Below are 22,026 nucleotides of genomic sequence, written 5' to 3'. Positions count from 1 at the left end.
GGGCTTCTTCCTGGGGTGTTGTACAAATGAAAACATCGTCTTCAGGAAGAAACATCACACATTAACACATTAACAAGAAATGAAAAAAACAAAAAACAGACAAATGCTCATCCACAAAACCATTAGACAGGAGCAGAACAGTTTTTGGAGAAGAGGTTTTGGAGATTGAAACCCAATAATTTTATCAGTATTCGCAGCCAAAGACGAGGGAATGTGCTTGGTTCTGTTGGAGTAAACACAAGTTCTGATCAATAATGCAGTTCTCCGGCCGCCTGACTCACAGAGCCAGAGCATACAGCAGTACATCACTTTAACTGGTTACATGTAAAACCTGTAGACTGTTAAGATCTGAGACATCGCTGATCAAGGATTAATCAATCAATCAAGTCCAAATTTAATGTTTCAACCTGATTTTAATCAAATCACTACTGAGGAACAATTCATTTTCTCAAAGAACCAACTTTAAGACAATGATCTAAATGAAGCATCTGGTGTCAATCAACACTAAGGGGTTTGAATCCAGTTTATTGGTTTTAATCCTGAGGGCGGATGTTTTTTTTTGTTTTTGTTTTTTTTTACATATAATGTGAATTCAAATGTTGTCAGAGGAATGATTCTTTATGATGAGAGACAGCTGCTGATGCTGAAAAGAAAAATGGAGATGGAAAACAAACACAATAAAACATCTCTCAGCAAATGATTCACAGATAAGGCAGGGCCTCCAGACATCTGTGTCAGTGGTAAAACCAGTCAGTGTTTCAACCCGCGTGATGAGAAACCGAGGATTCAAAACCATAATATCAATAATTCAAATCTCTTCAGCAGAAACTCACAGATCAAATGTCTTTTCAGGGGCGTCTTGACCACTACAACTTTTAGAAACTTTAACAAGTCTGGGAGCCACACACGGGGGTTTCAGATTTTCTCAGCATTTTATTTCAAACCGCTCTCGCCTCACTGAAATAACTGGTGGACATCCCAGAATGGACAATCATTCTTAGAGCTGAGGGTTCTTCTCAGAAGAAAACACCTCCTCCCACCACGGGTGGGGTCGAGGGCGAGCCAGGGGGGTGAGAGGTGGATTCATCGGTGGAATTACCAGAACTTTATCTCGTCTCCACATACCTGACAGTTCTTGTCAGAATGAGAAACACATGGAGACACAGAGAGAAACACGATCCCACTTCAGCCTCTTTAAGACTGTTCTCAGTCCAAAAAGCAATTTCTGCTCAAGCCGTCCTGAGATGGTGAATGAGAGCAGATTGTGAAAACCTGCCTGGAGCCCAAACACATCTAATCCTAGTGATTATGAGGATGGAGCCACAGAGAGGTAACAAATGCTGTTAGAAAGTGGACCAAGATAGACAGGTGACAATCAATCACATTTTAGAAAAAATAAAAGAATACAGAGCAGGAAGTGTCTCAAAAGAAAAAAAATGTTTGAAAGTGGACAAAAGAAAAGTATTTTTTTCTGTCATTCTCTCTATACTGGACCTTTTTTCTCTCGCAGGATTTTGTCCACACCAGAGAGCAGTGGCACTACCCATGATGCATCAGGGCAGAGCGGGATCAGAAATGGCGTGTTCGGGGTCACAGGTGAAGGACACGGTAATGGCATAGCGCGTCCCCCACATCACCTGCTCCACGCGGTGGAGATTCTCCGAGCCAGAGGAGAAGAAGGAGACACGTCCTGGAAAAGGAATGAAAGAAGGAGACGGAGGGAGTCACTCAGTGGAGGTGGATGGTTTTGTTTTCAACAATTTGACAACCAATGGTAACTCTGGTTTTCCTCACCTCTGGTCAGGCGACTGTCATAGCACTGTGTTTAACAGAGCAAGCAGTCAAATTTCATCGGAACTCTGAATCCCAAATATTACACTTTTCCAATTATGTCATTTGGCTGACTTTCTAACAGGAAAACTTTACTGTTAGTAAGTAACTGTTTTGCTTTACATTGAGCAAAACCTCAATGTAAAAGCAGAGAAAAATCATCTTCTCCAAATCTGCTGAATATTAATAATTCTAATTTAAGATTCTGATTGGTCCAGCCATGAGGATGAGGACCACTGTTTGAGCAGAGCAGAGGAGCAGAGAACCATTTTTCAACCATTTTAGCAAATGGCAGACACCTGACTAGAGGAGGCCAACAGTCACGTGATGCTTTGACCTGTGGTTATGTAAGTACAGACCATGAGCAGGAATCAGGTTATTTCAGAGGGAAATTATTCAGTGAACTATTTTCAAGAGTTCTCCTTCTGTGTCCCAATTCTGTCCATCATCTAGTCACAAAGTGACAAACCTTTGTAGACTCCAACAGGAGGCCAGACTCAGAGGAGCTTTCACCTTACACATCAATCATGAAAACGTGACTTTAGTGTAAATTCGAGGTAAATGAATATTTGCTTTAAAATTTATCAAGTCACGGTTTTAGTAAGGTGTAAAAATGAATTTATCCAACAGGAAGGAGTGACTGTCCTCCTTAACACCAGGAAACGAAAGTTACTAGCCCGTGGTTAGACAATGGCAGTATGTGCAGGCACAGAGGCATTCATAGTTTCTTGAGCAGAACAACAGCGGAAATGAGAGACTCCTGCGTTCTGTCCTTTTTCTGCTTTAGAATATTTGTTAGCAGTATTTGAGCACTGTGCTATTCTTGTGCAGGCACAGATGCATTATTAGTCTCTTCGACCAAGCTAGAGGTGCAGGACAGCATTTTGTAGGACCTGTCCTTTTACTGCACCACAGTACAAGGATTTGTTTCCAGTGTGAACACAAGTGATTTGTTTTAACAATTTTCATTTAATTATTTGTGTACTTTAAGTCTTGAAAAATGTATTTCTCCAGAGTTTAACTGGATATTCTATCTAGGATTAATGTGAGAGGCCAGATTTTGAAGCACAAAGAAAAGCTAACAGGAACACAGGGAGAGATGAAGTGGCTACAAGTCAACACTCTTCTTATTTGGGGTTTGTTTTTAAAAGTTCTTCTTTCAAATGTCAGGAAGATAAAGATTTCAACCATCATCTTCCTGGACTGACATTCAAAAGGCAGTTTGTAGAAGTTGCCTCAGGATAGACTCTAATCATTTTTCAAAGGATCACAGGGCCAATGCTAATGAGCTACTGCCACGTAGCTGTCATTTAGCATTTACATTCACGTTTACATGTTTTTGGTAGAATGCTGTGATTAAGAAATATATATATATATATTTTTTTTAATGTAATGCTCTTCTTACACATGTTCCTGTTGTGATGGTATTTTGTGAATATGAATAAAGAGTTGAAAAACGTTTTGCTCCAGTGTGTTTCATACTTTTAAATCCCTGCAGCGGGGCATCAGCAGAAAACGTAAGGGGAAATCAGCACTGGCAGTGAAACAATAGTAGATTTCATATTCAAATCCCAAAGAATTGGAAGAATGAAAAGGCAGACAATAACGGCGGAAGCGAAACAACAGCAGGGGGCAGCGAGACAATATCTGGTTAGTCTGCTGGTTTCATGCCTTAATGAAAGACGTCAATTTAAAGTTTTTCAAATTATCTAAAGAGCTTTAGATAAAAAAAAAAAAAAATCACACAATAAACTAATCTTTTGGAGAATAAATAATCCGTCACCGAATGCAGTGTGTTTGTGCTGTTTTCACTGAAGGGAAAAGCAGAGCCAGCAAAACAGCTAAGAAGCTTCTAGAAATGCAAATACATGTACAGTATTTCTGCTAAGCCTCAAGCAGAACATGCTTATGAACTGAAGTTGGTGAATCAGTCAATAGTCAAGAGGCATGCACTCACCGTGCATATTTTATACACTGTAGTTGATGTAACACACAGTGATGGCTTGGTGGATAAGGAAGCTGCCTCGGCTCTGTAAGGTTTGAGGTTCGAATCCACATGCTTTTAGGCTAGCCCTGAGGTGCACTGAGCATGGCACAATCCACACTCACTGCACCCCGGGCACCTAAGCTGCCCACTGTTCACTTTGGTGATGGGTTAAAAGCAGAGGTCACATTTCATGGTGCAGCGGTGTGCTGTGTCACAATAACAAGTAAGTCACTAAAAAAGTGTGTGAAGATAAACAGCTTAGACTCAGAGCAGAGTGATGACTGCTGTCAGACTAAGTCACATGAACTGTTTAACACCCCTGCTGCTGCTGCTGCACAGGTAAGAAGAAAACATCATTGATGTCAGGATTGAAACAATGGTAAACCTGTGTACAGTGATGCTGCAGCTGAGACACTAAACTTTGACAGAAAAATCCTCAGACTTTTGTGTCACTAACTATTACACTTCCGACCCTCGAGGAGTCAAACCAAAGCAGAAGCCTTGAAGCAAAATAGAATAATTTTTTTCTGAATTAAAAATGAAAAGAAGAAACAGGAAGTGCAAGAGCACAAGAGATAGATGATTCATCTGACTTTAGAGCGTAGTCTGGTCTGAGAAGAGAACTGAGGAACAGAGGCGAGAGAGGGGCTTCTACTGCTGCTCCTTCAGGAAGATGATGGATACATGCAGTTAAAATGTGTGAGTTAGTGGTTAGTTTCAGTTTGTAATTATTTTTTATTGACAACCGTCTTATGTCCATGTAAGAGAAGGTTACCTTGATGATGGATGTAACAGGAAGTAGACAAATGTTGAACTGAAAAGGTTAGTTACAAAGGTTAGCTATAACTACTAGAGCAACGGTAAAAGACAACACCAAAAGTATACAACATCCAGAGAAAAAGCTAAAGGTCAGCCAGAAGATTACCACAAAAGTTAGACCACGTAAAGCTAAAGGTTAGCCACACATGCTTTGTAGCAGAGACAGTTAACAGTTGGATCGGAAAAATAGAGGTTCTTTTTACTGTGTTGTTTGTCACATTTTTCCTGACTCGTGATTCCTGAAATGTTTTTCTAATTTTTTCCAGTGTTAAAAAAAGACTGGAATGGTGACAAGAACCTGGAGTTAAAATCCAGATGAACCTGTGAAGACCAACGATTCATGGAGGTTCTGCAGATGTGATCACAGTCTTCACTGTCCTTTACAACTGTCTATACTGTGCACACAGTATTACAGTACAGTCAATACACACAGTATCTGTTTCTACTGCTTCGACTGTTTACTGATTTTTGGATAAACTGTGAGGAGGAACCAGTAAATAAGAAAATCTATTTGCAGGTAGTTGTAGTAAAGTTCTGATTTATGTAGTTTTATATGTGGATTCAGGTTTTTTTTCACTTCTCTCTGAGTGTAAACGGAATATTTTTGGTCTGTGGACAAAATTGAAAACACTTCAAGACGTCATGATGTTGCGGTTTTGGCCCCAGTGATCGACATTTAAAACAATGTCATTAATAACGCTACATAAAGTTGTTTCCTCCATAATTCTCACTCCTTATAAAGTGGTACAATTTTCTGTGGTTTTATTTTTACACCCACCCATCAGTCAGTCCCAGACCACAGCTGTCAACAGCACATCACCCTAACCCTGTTACAAGGCTGCATATGAACCCTGTGTGGTGCCAGATTGCTGGCTGTTGGAGTGACTTACAGCCCGTGTCCTGCTGTGAACTGACGTAGCGTCTCATCTGTGGCTACGTAATGAAATGAGTTGAGCAGAGAGTAGAGTACACATCATCCAAATGGCTACACACCGACCGCCACTGCATATCTGAAGCAAGTATTCATATTTGTGGGATTGTGAGTAAAATTTGGAGGGTGAAAAGGGGGATGTTGAGTAAAGTTTTCTGCGGTTAAATGTGACATTTGTGGAATTCAGGTTGACTCGCCCTAATTATGTTTACTCAAACTTCTCTAATATCATTTGGTGCATATAAGAAGTGTCACATTTTCGTCGGTTTACCAATAAAAGACTGTGTTTTTGTGTTGTAAACAGGAGGAGAACAAAAAGAAAACATCACAAATGTTGACTTGTCTGATTGTGTCACAGAAGCCAAGCAGCGTAAACACTCAATCAAACTCCGACTGTGCCTTGAATGTGCTGTTGTTGTTTGTGGTTGTAAAGAGTGAAGACCTGGCTGGTGTCAAAAGAACCCAGGTGACATTTGCAGATCCTTTACCTGCTGGTTATTTTTGCTGCAGCTGAACAAATAGTGAGAGATTTATCCTCCAAATTGACTTTAGTGGCTGACTTCTGCCCCAGGAAACCTGCGTTTGGAGGTTTCTTTAACAAGCTCCAGTGCAGGACAAGACGTAAAGGGAGTTCATAGATACATTAGTCGTCTACGAGTTCTTTGTGTGTATTTGTTCTTTGTTTAACTTATAATATCTTAAATGTATTACATCTAATAAAATGTAAGGATTTGAACTTTAAATGATGCCTGATAAAGTGTTAGTGGAAAAGAAAATATTTTCCAACATCCTTTGTGCTGTTCTAGCACACGGAACAGACAGTATTTGAAAACAATAATATGTCAAATTTATTCTTGCAGGGTTAAGTATTGACCCATATGGAATGTAGTTTCAGATATGTGTCTAAGGACTTCTGAAAAAAATATGTGCAGACTAGTGACAATATATCCAAACTAGCAAAACATTAGCCCAAATAAGCCATGAATAATAGCCATGAAATATCTCTGTATAAGGCAAAGTACTGGGCAACAAGTAATTTTAATTTTAATTTTTTTTTAAGAATGAAAAATTGATGCATACCAAAAGATCGAAAGAAGAGAGAGAATGCTTTCTATTGAGACCCACTGGTGTGAAGTGAATGTCGTGGGGAGCTCCTGGTCTGAGCTGTATGCAGCCAAAACTCACAAAGAGGCTTTCCTTTCTCTAACATTCAGCATAGGATGTTTAGATTTCAGCTGATGAATTAAACCCAATGAGGAGAAATCCTTTGCAGATGTACCTCTTAAAATTTTAGCATTCCACATTTTGCAAATCGCTATCCATGGGTCTTTCTCAGATATATTGAAATACGTTCACCCTGCAGACATGTTGGTAATATCAGACCAATATTAAGTCCACGTTGGCCGCAGTTTTTGGTTGAATATTCAGTGCATCCCTACTAAATAGTTAACCAGAAGTAGACTGGCACATTTCCTATTTATTAGAAAAACCTGCCTGAAAGATGACATTTATGTGGCTGGGATCAACTTAAAAACGAACAAACTTTAGCTTCAAGTAGCCGAAACAGATCACAGCTGCCAAAAAAATAGCCGATATGTATCCCCAAAAACTAAATTTGTCACAGACAAAATAGGTTATTCAACATGGCTATATGTTTCATCTATTACTTAAAGAAAGCACATGTGCTCTCAGAACTAGGGTGTTATGTTAACAACACAGTCTACACTCTGTCGTCTCCAGCTGAATCCAAACACCCATTAGCAACGGGGTGAACATTCACCACAGTGTCCAGTACATGCATTGATTGCTGCCACCGTCGTATAACTAATCATCTACTGAGAGCATGATGACCCCGGGGGGCTGACGATGAAGGCTAAAAGGTGGAGCTGCTTCTCTCCTCCATTTTCAACAACTGCCTTCGTGCTTTTGAACTTGAATGTTAAACCCACATTGGTCGCCACAGTTGGTCGGTCAATTACCCCAGCTTCAATCATCACTCTCTAAGCACAGGCTGCTAATCGACATAGTTTTTGGCAAAAACATTCATTTTTGCTAATTAGTGACACTTGAATACCTGACCTTCAATTATCCATTACTCTCCACATGACGTAAAAGGTCATTAAAGGTCAACACCCTGTTCTAGTAGAAGCTCATTCTCAAGATTCATGATGGATAAAAAAGACAAATAAATCTAAAAAGCAGTTGTGGATTTAAGAACCAACCTGCTATAGATTTAAATATCTATCAGCTGTGTTTTCACATTTCCATTTATCTACTGTGTAATATTCCATCATCTCAAAAGTATTTTGATACTGTTTTTTTTTTTTTAATATTTCACCTCTTGTTCTGCTTTACTTTGTTTGCAACATTTCAATTTTGTTCACATGCAGACATGTTATATTTCCAGTTTATTCGTCTGTAACATTTCTCCATTACCATTTTCTCCACTGATTGTTTTTATTCAAAAAAATATAATATTGATCAGTGGGTTTTAATTTTTTCTGAATGTGAATATATGAGGAAACGCTCTGATCACCTTGTCCGACATGTTGGTTCATAAACAACTAAAAAACGCAGATCACGGGTCAAAAGTCAGTTCATGTACTATGACCATCTTTCTGTGCGTTGTTGACAGATATACAGTAGTTGTGCTTCATTCTGTTTGTCGGCAGACTGACACCAAGGTCAGGCTTTTTCATTCAGGGTCTCAGCCCAGCTGACTTTATCTAATCCCCCTCCGGTTGTCCTCAATGGCAGGTTTAACCCAATTTTTTTCTCATCATTTTGCCCTTTTACCGCTCTATTTGTATCTGCCTTTCCCAGCCCAGCAGCTCGTCTCTGTATCGCTGATCTGCACCTTATCTCCCTCACAGCCATTCTCCATCTGTGCTCCGATCCACTCAGCTTCTCGTCCCGATCTTTGGGGAACACGTTCACACTCAACAAATCCATCAGCCATCTCTTTCTTCTAATCCTTCTGTCTAATTCCCTTCCTCTTTGCTTTTTGTGCAGCCAGATTGTACTTCTGCCTCTTTGTCAGCCAAAAAAAAAAATCCTGATTGTCTTCCTGGTGTTATAATTACACCTGATTCATCACCCTCATCTCAAGCAAACTAATCATCCATCCAGGTATGAGAATCAGACAGTCGGTACATCAAAACGTGTCAGTCAAGGGCACAGCATGCTGCCCAAAGAGAAGAATAAACGATCCTGGCCACTGATGCATTATGCATGTGGCTTCTTCATGCACTTCTGAACATCAAGCTCACACTGACAACTTTAATAACTGGTTGGACTGGAACGGGGTCTCTGACCTGTCTGTCATATTTAGATGCTGAAACATATTCAGAGCGCTCCTGAAGTGGAACATGTCTCGCTCTTCTCTACTCGTTCAGCTACTCTTTATTTTCTGGGAGGTGACGGTGGGGGGATTGTTGTTCATGAAAAAAACCTGCCACGGGAGATGAGCTGTAGTCACTCTTTTCAACGACCGCCATTCTGTCCATGTCCTGTACCGCTCCATCACATTGTAGGAAACCCCAGCATGCACTGCTCTGAGGTTAAAGACTGTCTATAATGACTAAAGAATAAGAGGTAAGATTGAAAGAAAATAATGGAATGGAAAAGAACTGACCAGGAGGGTATAAAAATAGGACAACGGTCAGAAATGAAGCAGAAGATTGATTGAAGCTGAAAGAAGCATAGGAGATGGATGAGAGAGCCAGGGGTAAGCCACAGCACTGACTCACAGAGGGTGAGTCAGTGATTGGAAGAAAAGGGCCAAATTGAAGGGAAACATTGAGTGAGTTGTGACGGAGAGACATTTTATGAAAGGGAAAATTGGCCAAACCTAGATGTTGAACAGAAACATATAGACACTACAAGAGCAATGCAGTAAAAACAAGCCATGGAATAAAAATTCAATCCCCTCACTCCCCGGGTGCAGCTGAGATCAACCAGAGCTCCCCAGGGAAGGGTTAAACACAGAGGACATGTTTCATCATGTGTGAATGTGTGTAATTACACTTAAACCAGTAAAAAATTTAAATGAACATAATCTCCAAAAAAACGAAAAACAGTGACATTAGGTTTTAGGAAACAGTCTCTGAAAACTACTTAGCATTCGCAGTATTTCCATATTTGACCAAGAGCATAAACCTCAGACTGGGTTTAAAGGTAAAAACCAAAGACCATTTCAAGGAGATGAAGATACTGTAAAGTCTAATCCTGCTGGGTGCTGTACATGAGCTGAAGAGTAATCCCGTGCACCTCCACTCAGCTGTGCCGTTCATCACATCACTTACAGAGGATTTGCAACCTCCACTAAAACCACCTTCGCTTATCTACTGCAGTTGAGCTCCTCAATTATGATTTAAACTCAGCTGTAATCACATAATCCACCATCTTTTATCACTTTCTCTTCGCGTGGCTAAACGGACTCACAGAACTAGAGCGGACGTTCTCGCCAATGAAGCTGCTGATAGTTTGGACCAACAACAACTGTCTTGACACCAGCCTGAAACATCATGAGTGTCGAAGCCCATGACAGGAAAAGCCATTCAGACTGGTCCAGAAAAAGATGGAGGAGCAAGTACTGGACTTCAACCACAAAACAGTTCCTGCTCTTGTGGCAGAAACATTGTAGCGCGAAGGAACAACTGTGGAACTGTTCTTTTCACAAAAGAACAGAACAAATCTTGATGGAACTTCTAGTGCATTGGAAACACATGCAGCCTTTGAAACCAGGAACCACTGAAGTCCTTGAAAGGTTCCTGGTACTATGTATTGGAAATAAAGCTTAAAGCACTGTTGGTTCCATTACCTGTTCGTGGTTCCACCGTCCTGTTTCCAGTTTGGTCCATGAAGATAAATCGTCCTCCGCCAAAGTCAGAGCCGTAGTCAGAGAGGTACAGGAGAGACGTGTAGTCAAAGGATCCGTACGTTACCTGGGAGACAGGATTTGTTACTGACATTCAGTTGATAATAATTAATGTCTTTATTTATTTTCTCATGCAACTGTGACAGGAGACATAAGAACAGGAAAGTAATTATTTTGTTTCCTCATGTTAAGAGTGGTGTCAGTCATCACTTGACACCACTTGTGTAAACCGCAACTAGCAACAAATAACCAAGTTTCCTTTTTTGAACTAAAGTTTCTTCTTAATTTCTTCTGAACGTAATGTTTCTTTAACTGCCAGCATGGTGCTTTGTGTTCAACATCAGTTGGATCAGTGTGACGAGTGTGGGCGGGGCAGGTACTAACTTGACATATACATAATTTAGCGGTACTAAAAGTCAATTTTTCTGGACTGGATATGGGCTCAGGTTGGAAGACTTCCTCCAACACTGAACCACAGCCACGGAGCACAAATAACTTCATTTGAGCCGAAGAACAAAAACGTCCAAAGTTTGACAATGAAGTCATCAAAGTGAGTTCTGCTCCGACTTGAAGGTAAAAATCTGAGCAAAGAGAGATGAATCACCAATGAGCAGATAAAAGTCAGATGCTGTCAAGCTGCTTTATAGAGAAAACGGCACATCCTGTACGTTTGAGCGTTCACTGAAGAATAGAAATCAGAAAAGCTCACAGTTGCAGCAAATGCTTTTCGAAAGTTAGAGCCACTGCTGCGAAAAAAGCTTCTTTTTTGCTGCAACTGTGATCACATCAAAGAAAACAGTGAGAGACTTCATCCTTCGAGCCAAAAAGACGTGATGTTTGACATGAGCCTGTGCTACACAGGACACAGTCTGTAGGGGGCGTTCACACCCGGTATGTACAGGTGCAGCTGCTCCTATAGGTTCTGTTCAGTTACTGAAAAAGTAAAAATCTACAAATTATCAAGGACCAAGTCCTGTTGACAAACGGGCCGAGATACTGTTGGATTGACAAACACTATGTCACTGAACTAAATACACCATAGACATGACAACATGGGACCAAACAAAAAACATAGGAGTCAAATTCTACTGAGAGTCTGCCAAGAAAACCAACCAGAGAAATATCCGTCACCTACTAAATCACCTGACTTGTCATTAAGAACGACGGTTTGTTCTGCTCCGTAAACCATGATTTTGGTTCTACTTTTTTTCAGAAAGTTATCCAACTTTGGAAAAGAACATAAGGTTTGAAATGGGATTTGTTCTCACATGCGACACTTGTGAAGCCCATTATAGGAGTCAATAGTTTATAAGCTGAAAGCCGGGCAATCCACACAAACAACCAGAAATGTGCTGTTGGCACAGGTAGTCGTGGTGACTTACAACAGAGCTACTGAAAGATGTAGAGATCGATGTAAACCTGCTGAGTCCACACTGAGCGGTGCATTAGGAGAACATCACAAAGACACAGCAGAGGTGGAGACGCAAGGAAAAGCAACACTGTCCGTCTGTAGTTCTACCTCACCCCCGGAACCTTTCAGTTTAAAAACATTTCAGAATGGTTGGAAAAGACACGAAATAATGTAACTGCTGTTGTTTGTCTTTCTGTTCCTGCAATATAGAGAGAAAAAGTTTTTATTTATTTAATAAGGTTATATTTAGGAATGGGTTATTTCAATTAATCATGATTAGTCATGATTAATCCATTACTGTGGTGGTATTTGAGAGGTTGTGGTTTGAATCCCAGGCCCCACTGCTCCTGTGAGTTGGGCATATGAAAGAAATCAAAAAAATATGTAAAATTGATTTAAAATGAAATGTACTTATATATCCCGCCCTTTTTCTACACAAACGAAAAGTGATTGGACTACAAATAAAAAATATTAGTATTCACTTTCTTGTTGTTGTTCCATTGTATCGTTGTATTTATTGGTGTGGTATCGCCTTGCCAAAAAGCTATATAGAGCTGGTAATTTGATTTTAAGTACAGTGTTCAGTCTTGTTTTTGGGTCTGTGTATTACATTTATGAGCCAATCAATCTTCAGTCACTCTCTCCTATGTACACGAAGTCACCTGACACAGTGGTAATGTAAAATATTGATCAACAGAACCGCAGCAGCTGCTCCCGTTTCTTTGTTTCATTTTCTGATACTAGGATGTTAAATGACCTCTCCAAACCTGTAAAAACAAAACAAAAAAAATACACCACAAGAGGATAATTTTAAAGTGGTTTCAAGGTTGATTGTTTTTTTTAAATTGAGCATTGTGAAATACAGACGCCCTACAAATCTGTAATTGACCAGATCTGAGCGTGACGTCACCGTGTCTGAAGGAATGATATAAATGATATGGACGGTTTTTATATGCTCTCAGCTTACGAGTGCTTCAATGACACGGTGTTAACAAAAAAAAGATCCTGAGGGAGAAGAAATGTTCACTGTTGAAGACGCCGTACCTGAGAAACCATATATATTCAAATGAGCTCCAGGTAAAGAAATTGGCCTCAGTGCAAGAACGAAGGGCTGCTTGATGGATGGACGGAAAGATGGAGGACAAAAAGTATAGCCAGGGTTTATATATATTCTATGGAATCTTATTCAAGCACTTTTCAAAGACTTTCAAGGTCAGTTCACAAGACTACCCTGCTCCTTACAGTTGTGGTTAATAATTATGTGTTTTTGTGACGGGGCTAAACATTAACATGCAACAAAGTCAGTCTTGAGTTGGTCAGCCAATTACTGTCATTCAGTCAACCACCTTCTTTTCTAAGACAAAAATAAAACAATAAGGAAGGAAGCTTCCATAACAAGTGCCGGCAGCGATGTCAGCGACATTACACTAAACAGCAATGATCTGTTTTTAATCACAGCCTTCTGATTAGAGAAGATTAAAGAACATTCACTCTCCCACAGTGTATTTATACCTATAAGAGTTATTTTTTTTCTGCAGACACTTACCACTAAGTTTTTCATAATAAGAACTAGGTTTTTTTTTAAGTTTTTTAAGGCTTCGATACATTGACTGAGAACAAGCAGAGCTAGCAGGAAAAAATTCAGAGTCAGACTATTTTTCAACAAAACTATGCAATGATAACTTTTTATTTTCCTTTTTTTAGAGTTTGCAAGATTTTATTGACAGTTTTGTTAAAGCGCCTGTGGCTTTGAGTTTTTCCTTGAGTGGCTTCAGTTCCCTTTTCCAGTACCAGTGTGTCAACAGATAATTCAGCCCATTTCTGGGCCCTAATGAAAAGCCTTGATACAGAATGACAACCAGAGAATCTACGTGTGTTTAGTCTCGCTTTTGTTTTGACACTTTTTTACATTAATCCTCCAAAGCTAAAAAATGTCTTCCCAAGTAGTTTCTGAGCTTCCTGGACTGTCACTCAGTGTTGGGTTTTCCACCAGGGCCATCTGAATTGGACATGTCTGGAAAACCTCAATGAAAAGTGAATCATCCAGGAGAGAAGTTTTTCTCATGAGTCTGGGTCTGAACTGTCAGTGTGTGGAGAATCAGGGAAGTCATTCCATCTGTGACGACTTTTACTGCATCCTCCCAGCACAAAATCTGCTTTCATCCACATTCTAACAGGTCAGTCAAAAGTACAGACCAGCTGACTTCTGATTGTTAACTGACCGCTGGTTGTGCCTGAGTTTTCAGTGCCTAATTTAAGATAGATTGAAATTCTCTTTTTCAGGACAATTTTTACTGAAGCCCGCCATCTTTGTGGTAAATATTAGCTCTTCCTGTCATTTACCTCTGTGTTACATTATTGCTATTTTATGGACTAACCCTTTTGTTGAATTTGTAGCTCCTTTTTTTATTCAAGCCAACAAAGTTAATCGTTTTATTTTGTTCAATGCATGCGTGAAGTTTTTGGTTTCTTTTTAATTAAAATTGTGCATCTTCTTTCAAGGTTTAGCATGGTGTTTTTGGTACTTTATTGACTTAACTTTAACAGTTTTTGTGCTAACTTTACAAAGCTCTTGATTATTTTATATGACCTTATAATATTTTAATTTATTTTCCAAAAACTACCAATCATCTTCAGCGCTTGTTGTTTATTTGGCCAATTGTGAGCCATTTGGACTGGATCTTTTTAGGTGTCGTCCTAACTTTTAGCTGACACTGCAAAGATTTTACCCATTTGTGTCATTTTTACATCTACAGTAAAAGTCAACACAATTTCCAAACCTTGAAAGCAGACCATTGAAGTTGATGCAATGAATCCCATTGACTTCAGATACGTGTTTGAACCCTGTGTGAATGAGAGTCAAACTGATGCCTGATTCTCTCTTTACTTAGTTCTTATGACTCATTATTCACACACTTCACAGGTCTCTCCCACAGGTGTGAGATTGAAGAACAAGCACGGCATGATCTTTCACAGTTGATATGAAACAGAAATAACTTCATTCCAATGACGGTTTTACAAACACTGATTGAAGCGACTCCAAAAAAACACTGCTGAAGAACTTTAACAGAGACACTAAACTGCCCTTTACAGTTTGACTCTGTAAAATTATTAATTTGCAATGAAGTGTCACTGTTTAACAAGACTGAGGAATTTACGGATAATTACCTCCACCTACTGATATTAAAAGGCATAGCATGACACAGAAATAAGAGACCTGGGTGAAAGGAAAATGGAGGTATTACCTTGATAATTGTGCATCAACATTTAGCACAAAAATGACAGTCACGAGACAAAAGGAGTGAACAAGTGAAAATGAAGAGAAAGGATGAGAAAATGCTCCTGGCAGTTTGGAGCTGAAACTAAATTCCTCCAGTCGGAAAAATCCGGCTCTCACAGAAGATTAACTTCTTGAGCTTTTGCTTTCAAGCTCAGCCAAAGCAGTCAGAATTAAAAAGCAGTCCCTTCATTTATTAGGCACAGAATAGCATGGAATTAGTTGAGCATCCACTCATTTATTTTTTTTAGATTCCCAGGAACAGCTCCAGCATCCTGATGATTCGATGGAGTAAATAACACTCTTTGTGAACCCATCTGTGTGTGTTTTATCTGAAGCCGTCCTGCTCTGCTTTGTGTTCTCACCTTATCAATGTGTGGGTGCCAGTACTCGTCATGTTGAGTTTTGGCCGCCGTGCTGTTGATTCTGGAGAAAAACGTGGGCTTAGTGAGGTACATCAGGGCCGGGTCCAAACCAAAGGTTTCAGCAATCACCTCCTGGATTCGCCCACGTACGGCTCTGACAGACACATAACAAACACAAACACACGTGTGTTAGGGTGAGATGGGTTTGACTGCCTGCAGACAGATTATTTTGAGCAAAAAAAAAATGCAATAGTGATTTTTAATTATGGCTTTTCATTCACCTGTAAAGCTGGAAATCCTGCTCTGTGAAAACATCCTTTATCACGTCCCCAAAGTACCTGCACAAACACACACAGGCACACGCACACACACAGTCAATCAGGGACACATGAAGGACAGGCAGAGACACCACTTTAAATGGTTTAACACCAATTCCTGGAAAAAAACTTTTAAGCTGTCTTTTAGCAAAGTTTTACCTAAATAACAGCTACAGGTTGTAGTTTGTGCTAATATTTAGTTACATTTTAGTGATTTCTTATCAACATAAGACCGATCTGTATCTATTGGTGTGTTTTATTTCTTGCTTAGGTTTCTAGGTTTCTATTACTAACGTTTTGACAATATGAAATCTTGATGGTCTAATCGTCTATCTTTGTCTTTAAAGGTAGCTTTTTTCCATGGTAAACTTTTTGAGTTTTGAGACTTCCTGATTGATCATTATGTTTCTAATGAACTTGTCAGCTCAGGTTTTGGCTAATGATTACGGTACCTACTTATTTATTTGTATTTTTTTAAGTAGCTGTTACAGCTAGCTGTGCTTTCTTTCCACTTTTTTTTTAGCTATCCCGGGCGTTTATCTTCGACCCACTTTTGTCTGTTTCAGGCAAGTCATTATCTAATACATGGTTAAATCGTAGTCATCTTTTAGCAGACTTCTATCCATATTTATGTACCAACGTTCAGAGTGTTTTGGAGCTGCGATAGGATTCCCACAGAGACTGACGTGAATCCCAGGGGGAGCCATTTTCACATTACAACTCCAAGTCATTTTTCTTCTACATGCAACAACACGAACAAATCCAGGGAAGCCTATATTTACTAAAGAAACACACTTTTTTTCACACAATGTTCCAGCACATCAACCAATATTACAGTGTTTTAAAAATGCCTAAACCACTAAATTTGATTTCAATTCTTTTTTTTTCTCACACTCAGGGGGGGGGAGAGAATCTCATCACACTGGGAAGTCCCCAGTGGAGGATGTCATCCAGGTCAGGATGTGAGGTGGGTTCCTGATTGGTGATCTCTAAAGCTTTCTTTGCAGTATTTTTTTCCTCAAGGGATATGGGAGAGAGAGGGGGAGGAAACTGAAGGTGGGGTACACAATCTAAATCTGGGACGGAACCAACCCAATCAAATAAAAAACGGACAGGGTGAAGCACTTTTTACCTGTAGATGTTGACAAACTGTTTTCCCATGGACAGAGCTCCAGAGTGCAGGTCCAGTATGGAAGCCTGGGGGGTAAAAGAAAAAAAAAAGTCAAAAATCAATCAATCAATATTAATGTACGCTGGTTAGATCCCTGAATTTTAATGTTCTTCTTGTGTGTGCATGGGTTTTCTCTCACAGTCCCAAAATACATAGGATCACTGATGATTCACTCTCAATAAACTGTAGGTGTGAATGCAACTGTGAATGCTTGTTTGTCTGTGGGGCTGTGATGGGCAGTAGAACAAGAATAAATCAAACCAAAGCAAATATAGCCAAACTTATGTTAATCCTGCTGATGTTTTTCCCCCCCATCAACCGTTGGCTACCTGAGGTTAGCTCGAGTCAACAAGGTAAGAGGCAGTAAAATCTGTGAGGAAAATGTCACTGTCCTAGGAAAATGTTGGATGGACAACACCCAGGACACACAATTGTCCAATGTTTGAGAGACCTTTAAAATATAGTATATACAGTAGTCGGACTTGTTAGCAGACGGTTCTACTTGTTGATTATGAAAATATTGTAAATATAAATACAGACTGTTAGAGCACTCCACACACACACATACACTCACACAGACAAAAAATTAAAAACCAAATATTACCAGAGGGGATCAAACCAGTCATTTTACAGGTAATTTCCAACAGGTGGCCAAGTGGATTATTATTATTACAATCTGGAAGGACTGAAATATCTAGCATTAAAAGGCCAACACTTGTCTGATAATAACATCACATCAAATCTTTAAACCAATAAAGACCCACTGGTCGACTGGTCAGATCTCTAATCAGCATCACAGAGTTTGAGCTAAAGTTAAAATGACAAGTGCAGGATAATTCACAGCTGAGCAGCAGCTAAATGTCCTGCACATCATTAGTTCCCTTCACTGTAATTCCTCTGGGACACCGGACCACTTTTCTCATGCCAGAAAAAGAAGTCATTTTCTCTGATGTTACTCTGATGCAGTTTCCACTCCCTTCACTTAAACATCTCAGTGTTTCCACAAATAGTCCCTGAACTGGCCGAGGACCAGCTCCTCCTGTCTACAGAGAGCAGAGGCTAATGTATGCCAGGGACATTTCTGGACTCGACAACACAAATCAGCTCATCATCAGACCTGGACTCGGCTCAGCGTACCAGCTGGTCTGCCGATGCCAAGAGAAAATCATCACAGCAGGGCGTCAGAACAGCTCTGGTGTGACTTCAAGGACAACTGGAGTTTTCCAGGTCATTACTTCACAGCAAATGGTTACGAACCTCTTAATTATAAAAGGATCTTTGGTCAAGAATGTGTCTGATGACCTCTGACCTTCTTGTCTTTCTGTCTGTTCTAATGAGAGTCTCTCTGGGGTTTTTTGATATGAATCAGGCTGACATGTGACTGTGACGACTTTTAACCTCTGGCTGACAGAATCTTATCAGATCATCTTATTGAGTCTTGAGAATATTTGTTGGCAATTTATAGTTTCCCCAAAAAAGCTTCAGAAATAATTAATGGATAAGAAAACCACATAAGATGGAAGTATGGTTCATTTGAGGCCTGGCTATATTCTTTAGCCAATATTAAGTAGCTAGCTATATATATGACCAGCTACTGTCTACTGACTGAATTTTGTTTAAATGTATTTATATTTTGTTTACATTTAGGCATCGCTTAGCTCAAATTTAGCAACTTACGATGTTGAGTTAAGTTACAACCAACTTTTCTTACTTTCTTTGATCAGATTTAACTGATTTAATTTGCTACATCTTATTTGACATCGCCTTTGCTAGCTATGAGCTATTTTTAAACTATATTTGATTTGTTTAATTTTATCATTTTCCTGCATTTGTCGTATGGGAGCTTGAGTTTCCAAAAGCTAACTTAGCTAACAGTAAATATCTTTTCACATATGAAAAGGCAAATATCTCACAATGGCAGAAAAAATAAACTTATGTTATCTCAAAATGACTAAACATAATCTGGTACAACATTACATGTAAGTTTTTTGGTCAGCCAGGCTACATACACATCATTATATCATTCCAATCAATACAATTTTTAAAACACTCACTCCTCCTTCTGAACCAGCCAGTGCGAGACCTCTCTCAGCCAATCTGTGTCATAAACAAAAAGCAGGGACAAAAGTGTAAACATTGTGTGAATAGACAGGAGACAGTGAACAGAAACAAAAACAAAGACATGGGGAAGATGAGACACACTGCACAGTGTGTGCTGACAGTGTTTACCTTCTGAGCACCTGAGCCTCGTCCTTTGTTACCACGCTGTCTGTGACTGCACGGCCACAGCTCTGGGGGGTGCATCCTGGGAGACAGGTAAACAAGAGCGGGCTGAGAAACAATAGCTGAGCATTATAATACACTTTCCTAAGCTTTCTTGGAGACTTTAGATTCTGCAATAGAGAGAAAATGTCACCAAAATGGACACGGGATGGAAGGTAAGGAGTTTACTGGTTCTATCAATTAATTCCTCAAAAGTTATCTATTTTAAAACATTTTATACTTGTACATAAAATCACAGAACCCAGTCTGCAAACCCCTGCCATGGTTGCTTAGTCTTCCAGAATGCCAATACACTCGAGAATGATGGAAAGAAAATTCCATCAAAATCCAGCCATAAATATGTATTAGAACGGCTGGTCAGAGGAGGACAAACCAGGTCAAAAAGCCTCCTTAGAATATGTAACTTTTGTGTTTTCCAAGACTGAGGGCAGTAGCTTTTTGACGTTCTTTGGGGTAAATACTAAATATTTAGGGGTAACTCAATTATTTTAGCTATTCTGGTTAAACACTTGGTAAACTGGTCAACTTAAGCTAACTTAAGCTTAACCTTATTTTTAACATTTTTTTGTACATTGTATTATTTTTCTACATTTTTGTCTTTCTGTTGATTAAGATCTATACTCTTGGTCATTTATGGAACATTTTGGGTATCTTTTAAAAATATAGTTGTTTTTAAACTGGTAAACATACTGTCAGACTGAGTAAGCTTTTGGTTATTTATTTTATTTTATTTTATGGTCTGTATTGTCATTGTACCACGGGGATACAACGAAACTGAGCCTCTGCATTTAACCCATCACCGGAGTGAACAGTGGGCAGCTTTTAAGCATCCAGGGAGCAGTGTGTGGGGACGGTGCCTTCCTCTTTTGGGGGTTTGTTTGACAAATGTTAGCTTTTGACTAATGTTTATCTATGCTGCTATAATGTTGGGCATCTCTAGTTCATTTTTAAGTCATTCTTTTGGGTATTATGCACGTCTTAAACAGTTTTATTAGCGGCCAATAGGTAACAATATACCTACACTGACTTCACTGCTGTGTAGGCTGTAACGAGTACGTAGGTTAGGACTGAGCTTTACTGGCATCTAGTGGAGTCAGAGGCTTTTTACAGTTAGATCCAATAAAGTTAGGTATATTTAAATTTTAATTAAATTATTTTTTATTTAATATTTAATAATTGTATTCAATGCAATTGTTTTATTTAAACACCCAAAACAATAAATTATTATTCTAAATGATTTATAATTTAACAATTAGCTTTACAGAGGAAACTCCAAGAAGTTTTGTTTCTTACTTGGATATCGCTTGTAGTTCTCATAGTCTTCAGAGCACTGGACGGTGAAGACCCTGGGCTGTGATGAGACCAACTCACTCTGTTTGACCAGAGTTTCTGTGATGTCACTCTCCACAGAGAACATGTAAAACCATGCAGCTGCTCCACACACTGACAGAACCACCAGCAGTGAGATTATACATGCTCTGTATGTCCTCCATGCTGAGGCCTGCCTGAGTGCATTACCTCTGAGCAAAGACAGAAAGACAAAAATCATTCACTTATGAGTATGTTGTATTAATCCAAGTCCCAGTTTCTTGATTTTTCTTCCAAAAATACAAATAAGATTTACATTTACAGAATATGTACAGTTACACAAAGAAGAATGATAATTGAGACAATTGCAAAATTTCAAAACAAATCAAACAATAACCTAGAATATATTCTAATGAATATATAAGTGTCATACAATGTTTTTGGAATACAGAGTATTTTTAAAAATAGCTGAACTGAACATCGTTAGCAATCAATGAGAAACCAAAGGTCAACAACACAAACAGACAGAGAGCTTTTTACATGATAAATAGAACAGAAATATTTTTTGTTTAAAAGTTCTACAAAGTTCAGTCACCCATTTGGTGGCTTTGGTTGTAAAGGACTGACCCGTGTGTGACAGCTAGGGTGTAAATCATGATCACCTGCACGAGGTGGTATGTTGTGAGAGCCGATATACCACGTGACCCCCAGGTTACACCAGTGATGATGCTTCCCTGAACCCCGTGTTTGAATTCACCTTGTGCAGGAAAATATGGGCTCTTTTTTTGGTCTGCAAATGCAGCCCAGCTACTTAACCAAAAAAAGTGCCTGAAGAGTTACACGTGTGTTACATAGCAGTTATAATGACATTTTGAGTACACTGACAGGCAAAAAGGATGTCAACATAACGCAGTTGATATTTTCACTTTTGTCAAACACTCTATGGTCTATGTTGGCCCCTAAGCCAGTATTTTGAGAAAGCAACATTTCTGTATAATGTGTAAAATAAAGTAAAGCTTTACATCACATTACATTCACACAAAATAACTGCAACAAATTAGAAAGAAAGCCATAGCCTCAGTTTTCATTTCCGTTTGGTGTATTACTGGCTGACTGCATAATTCCCTATGGTTTAGTGTTAATATCGATGCAGACATAGTAATGTTGCTGCCGTCCGTAAATAGCGACGTTTGGGACTGGCGTCCGTGTAAACAATGTACACACACGGGAGACAAGCACTGATTTCAGACTTACCTTTTTATTTTTTTTGCCATTTCCGTCGCATTCTTTCCCTTCGCGTTCCTCATTCGCACAAGTGCCATTCTGTCTGCTATGAAACATTTAAGTTATATGGGAAAAGCTGTTGTTTTTCCTAAACATATGTCACACAGACCGACGCCCCGCCAAAATGTTATAATGCCATTCTAGCACAGGTTCCGCTTCCGGGT

At 39.3% G+C, this 22,026-nt stretch overlaps 1 protein-coding gene across 1 annotated transcript; it reads right to left on the bottom strand.

Moving 5' to 3' along the window:
- Positions 1 to 393: 393 nt before the first annotated feature.
- Positions 394 to 22,022, bottom strand: ogfod3 (2-oxoglutarate and iron dependent oxygenase domain containing 3). The gene is made up of 9 exons (XM_008314850.3): positions 21,833 to 22,022; positions 20,564 to 20,790; positions 19,217 to 19,292; positions 19,042 to 19,084; positions 16,949 to 17,013; positions 15,781 to 15,837; positions 15,500 to 15,653; positions 10,390 to 10,513; positions 394 to 1,690 (listed from the first exon to the last, which is right to left on the bottom strand). Exons 1-9 carry the CDS (start codon positions 21,898 to 21,900, stop codon positions 1,554 to 1,556), a joined length of 951 nt encoding a protein of 316 aa, XP_008313072.1. The 5' UTR covers positions 21,901 to 22,022; the 3' UTR covers positions 394 to 1,553.
- Between the last annotated feature and the right edge of the window lie 4 nt (positions 22,023 to 22,026).

Source organism: Cynoglossus semilaevis, chromosome 8 (assembly GCF_000523025.1).
Source record: "Cynoglossus semilaevis isolate Cse_v1.0 chromosome 8, Cse_v1.0, whole genome shotgun sequence".
In the NCBI taxonomy this organism is placed as follows: Eukaryota; Metazoa; Chordata; class Actinopteri; order Pleuronectiformes; family Cynoglossidae; genus Cynoglossus; species Cynoglossus semilaevis.
The sequence above is the reverse complement of the archived record's forward strand: the minus strand, read 5'-3'. Positions and strand labels throughout refer to the sequence as shown.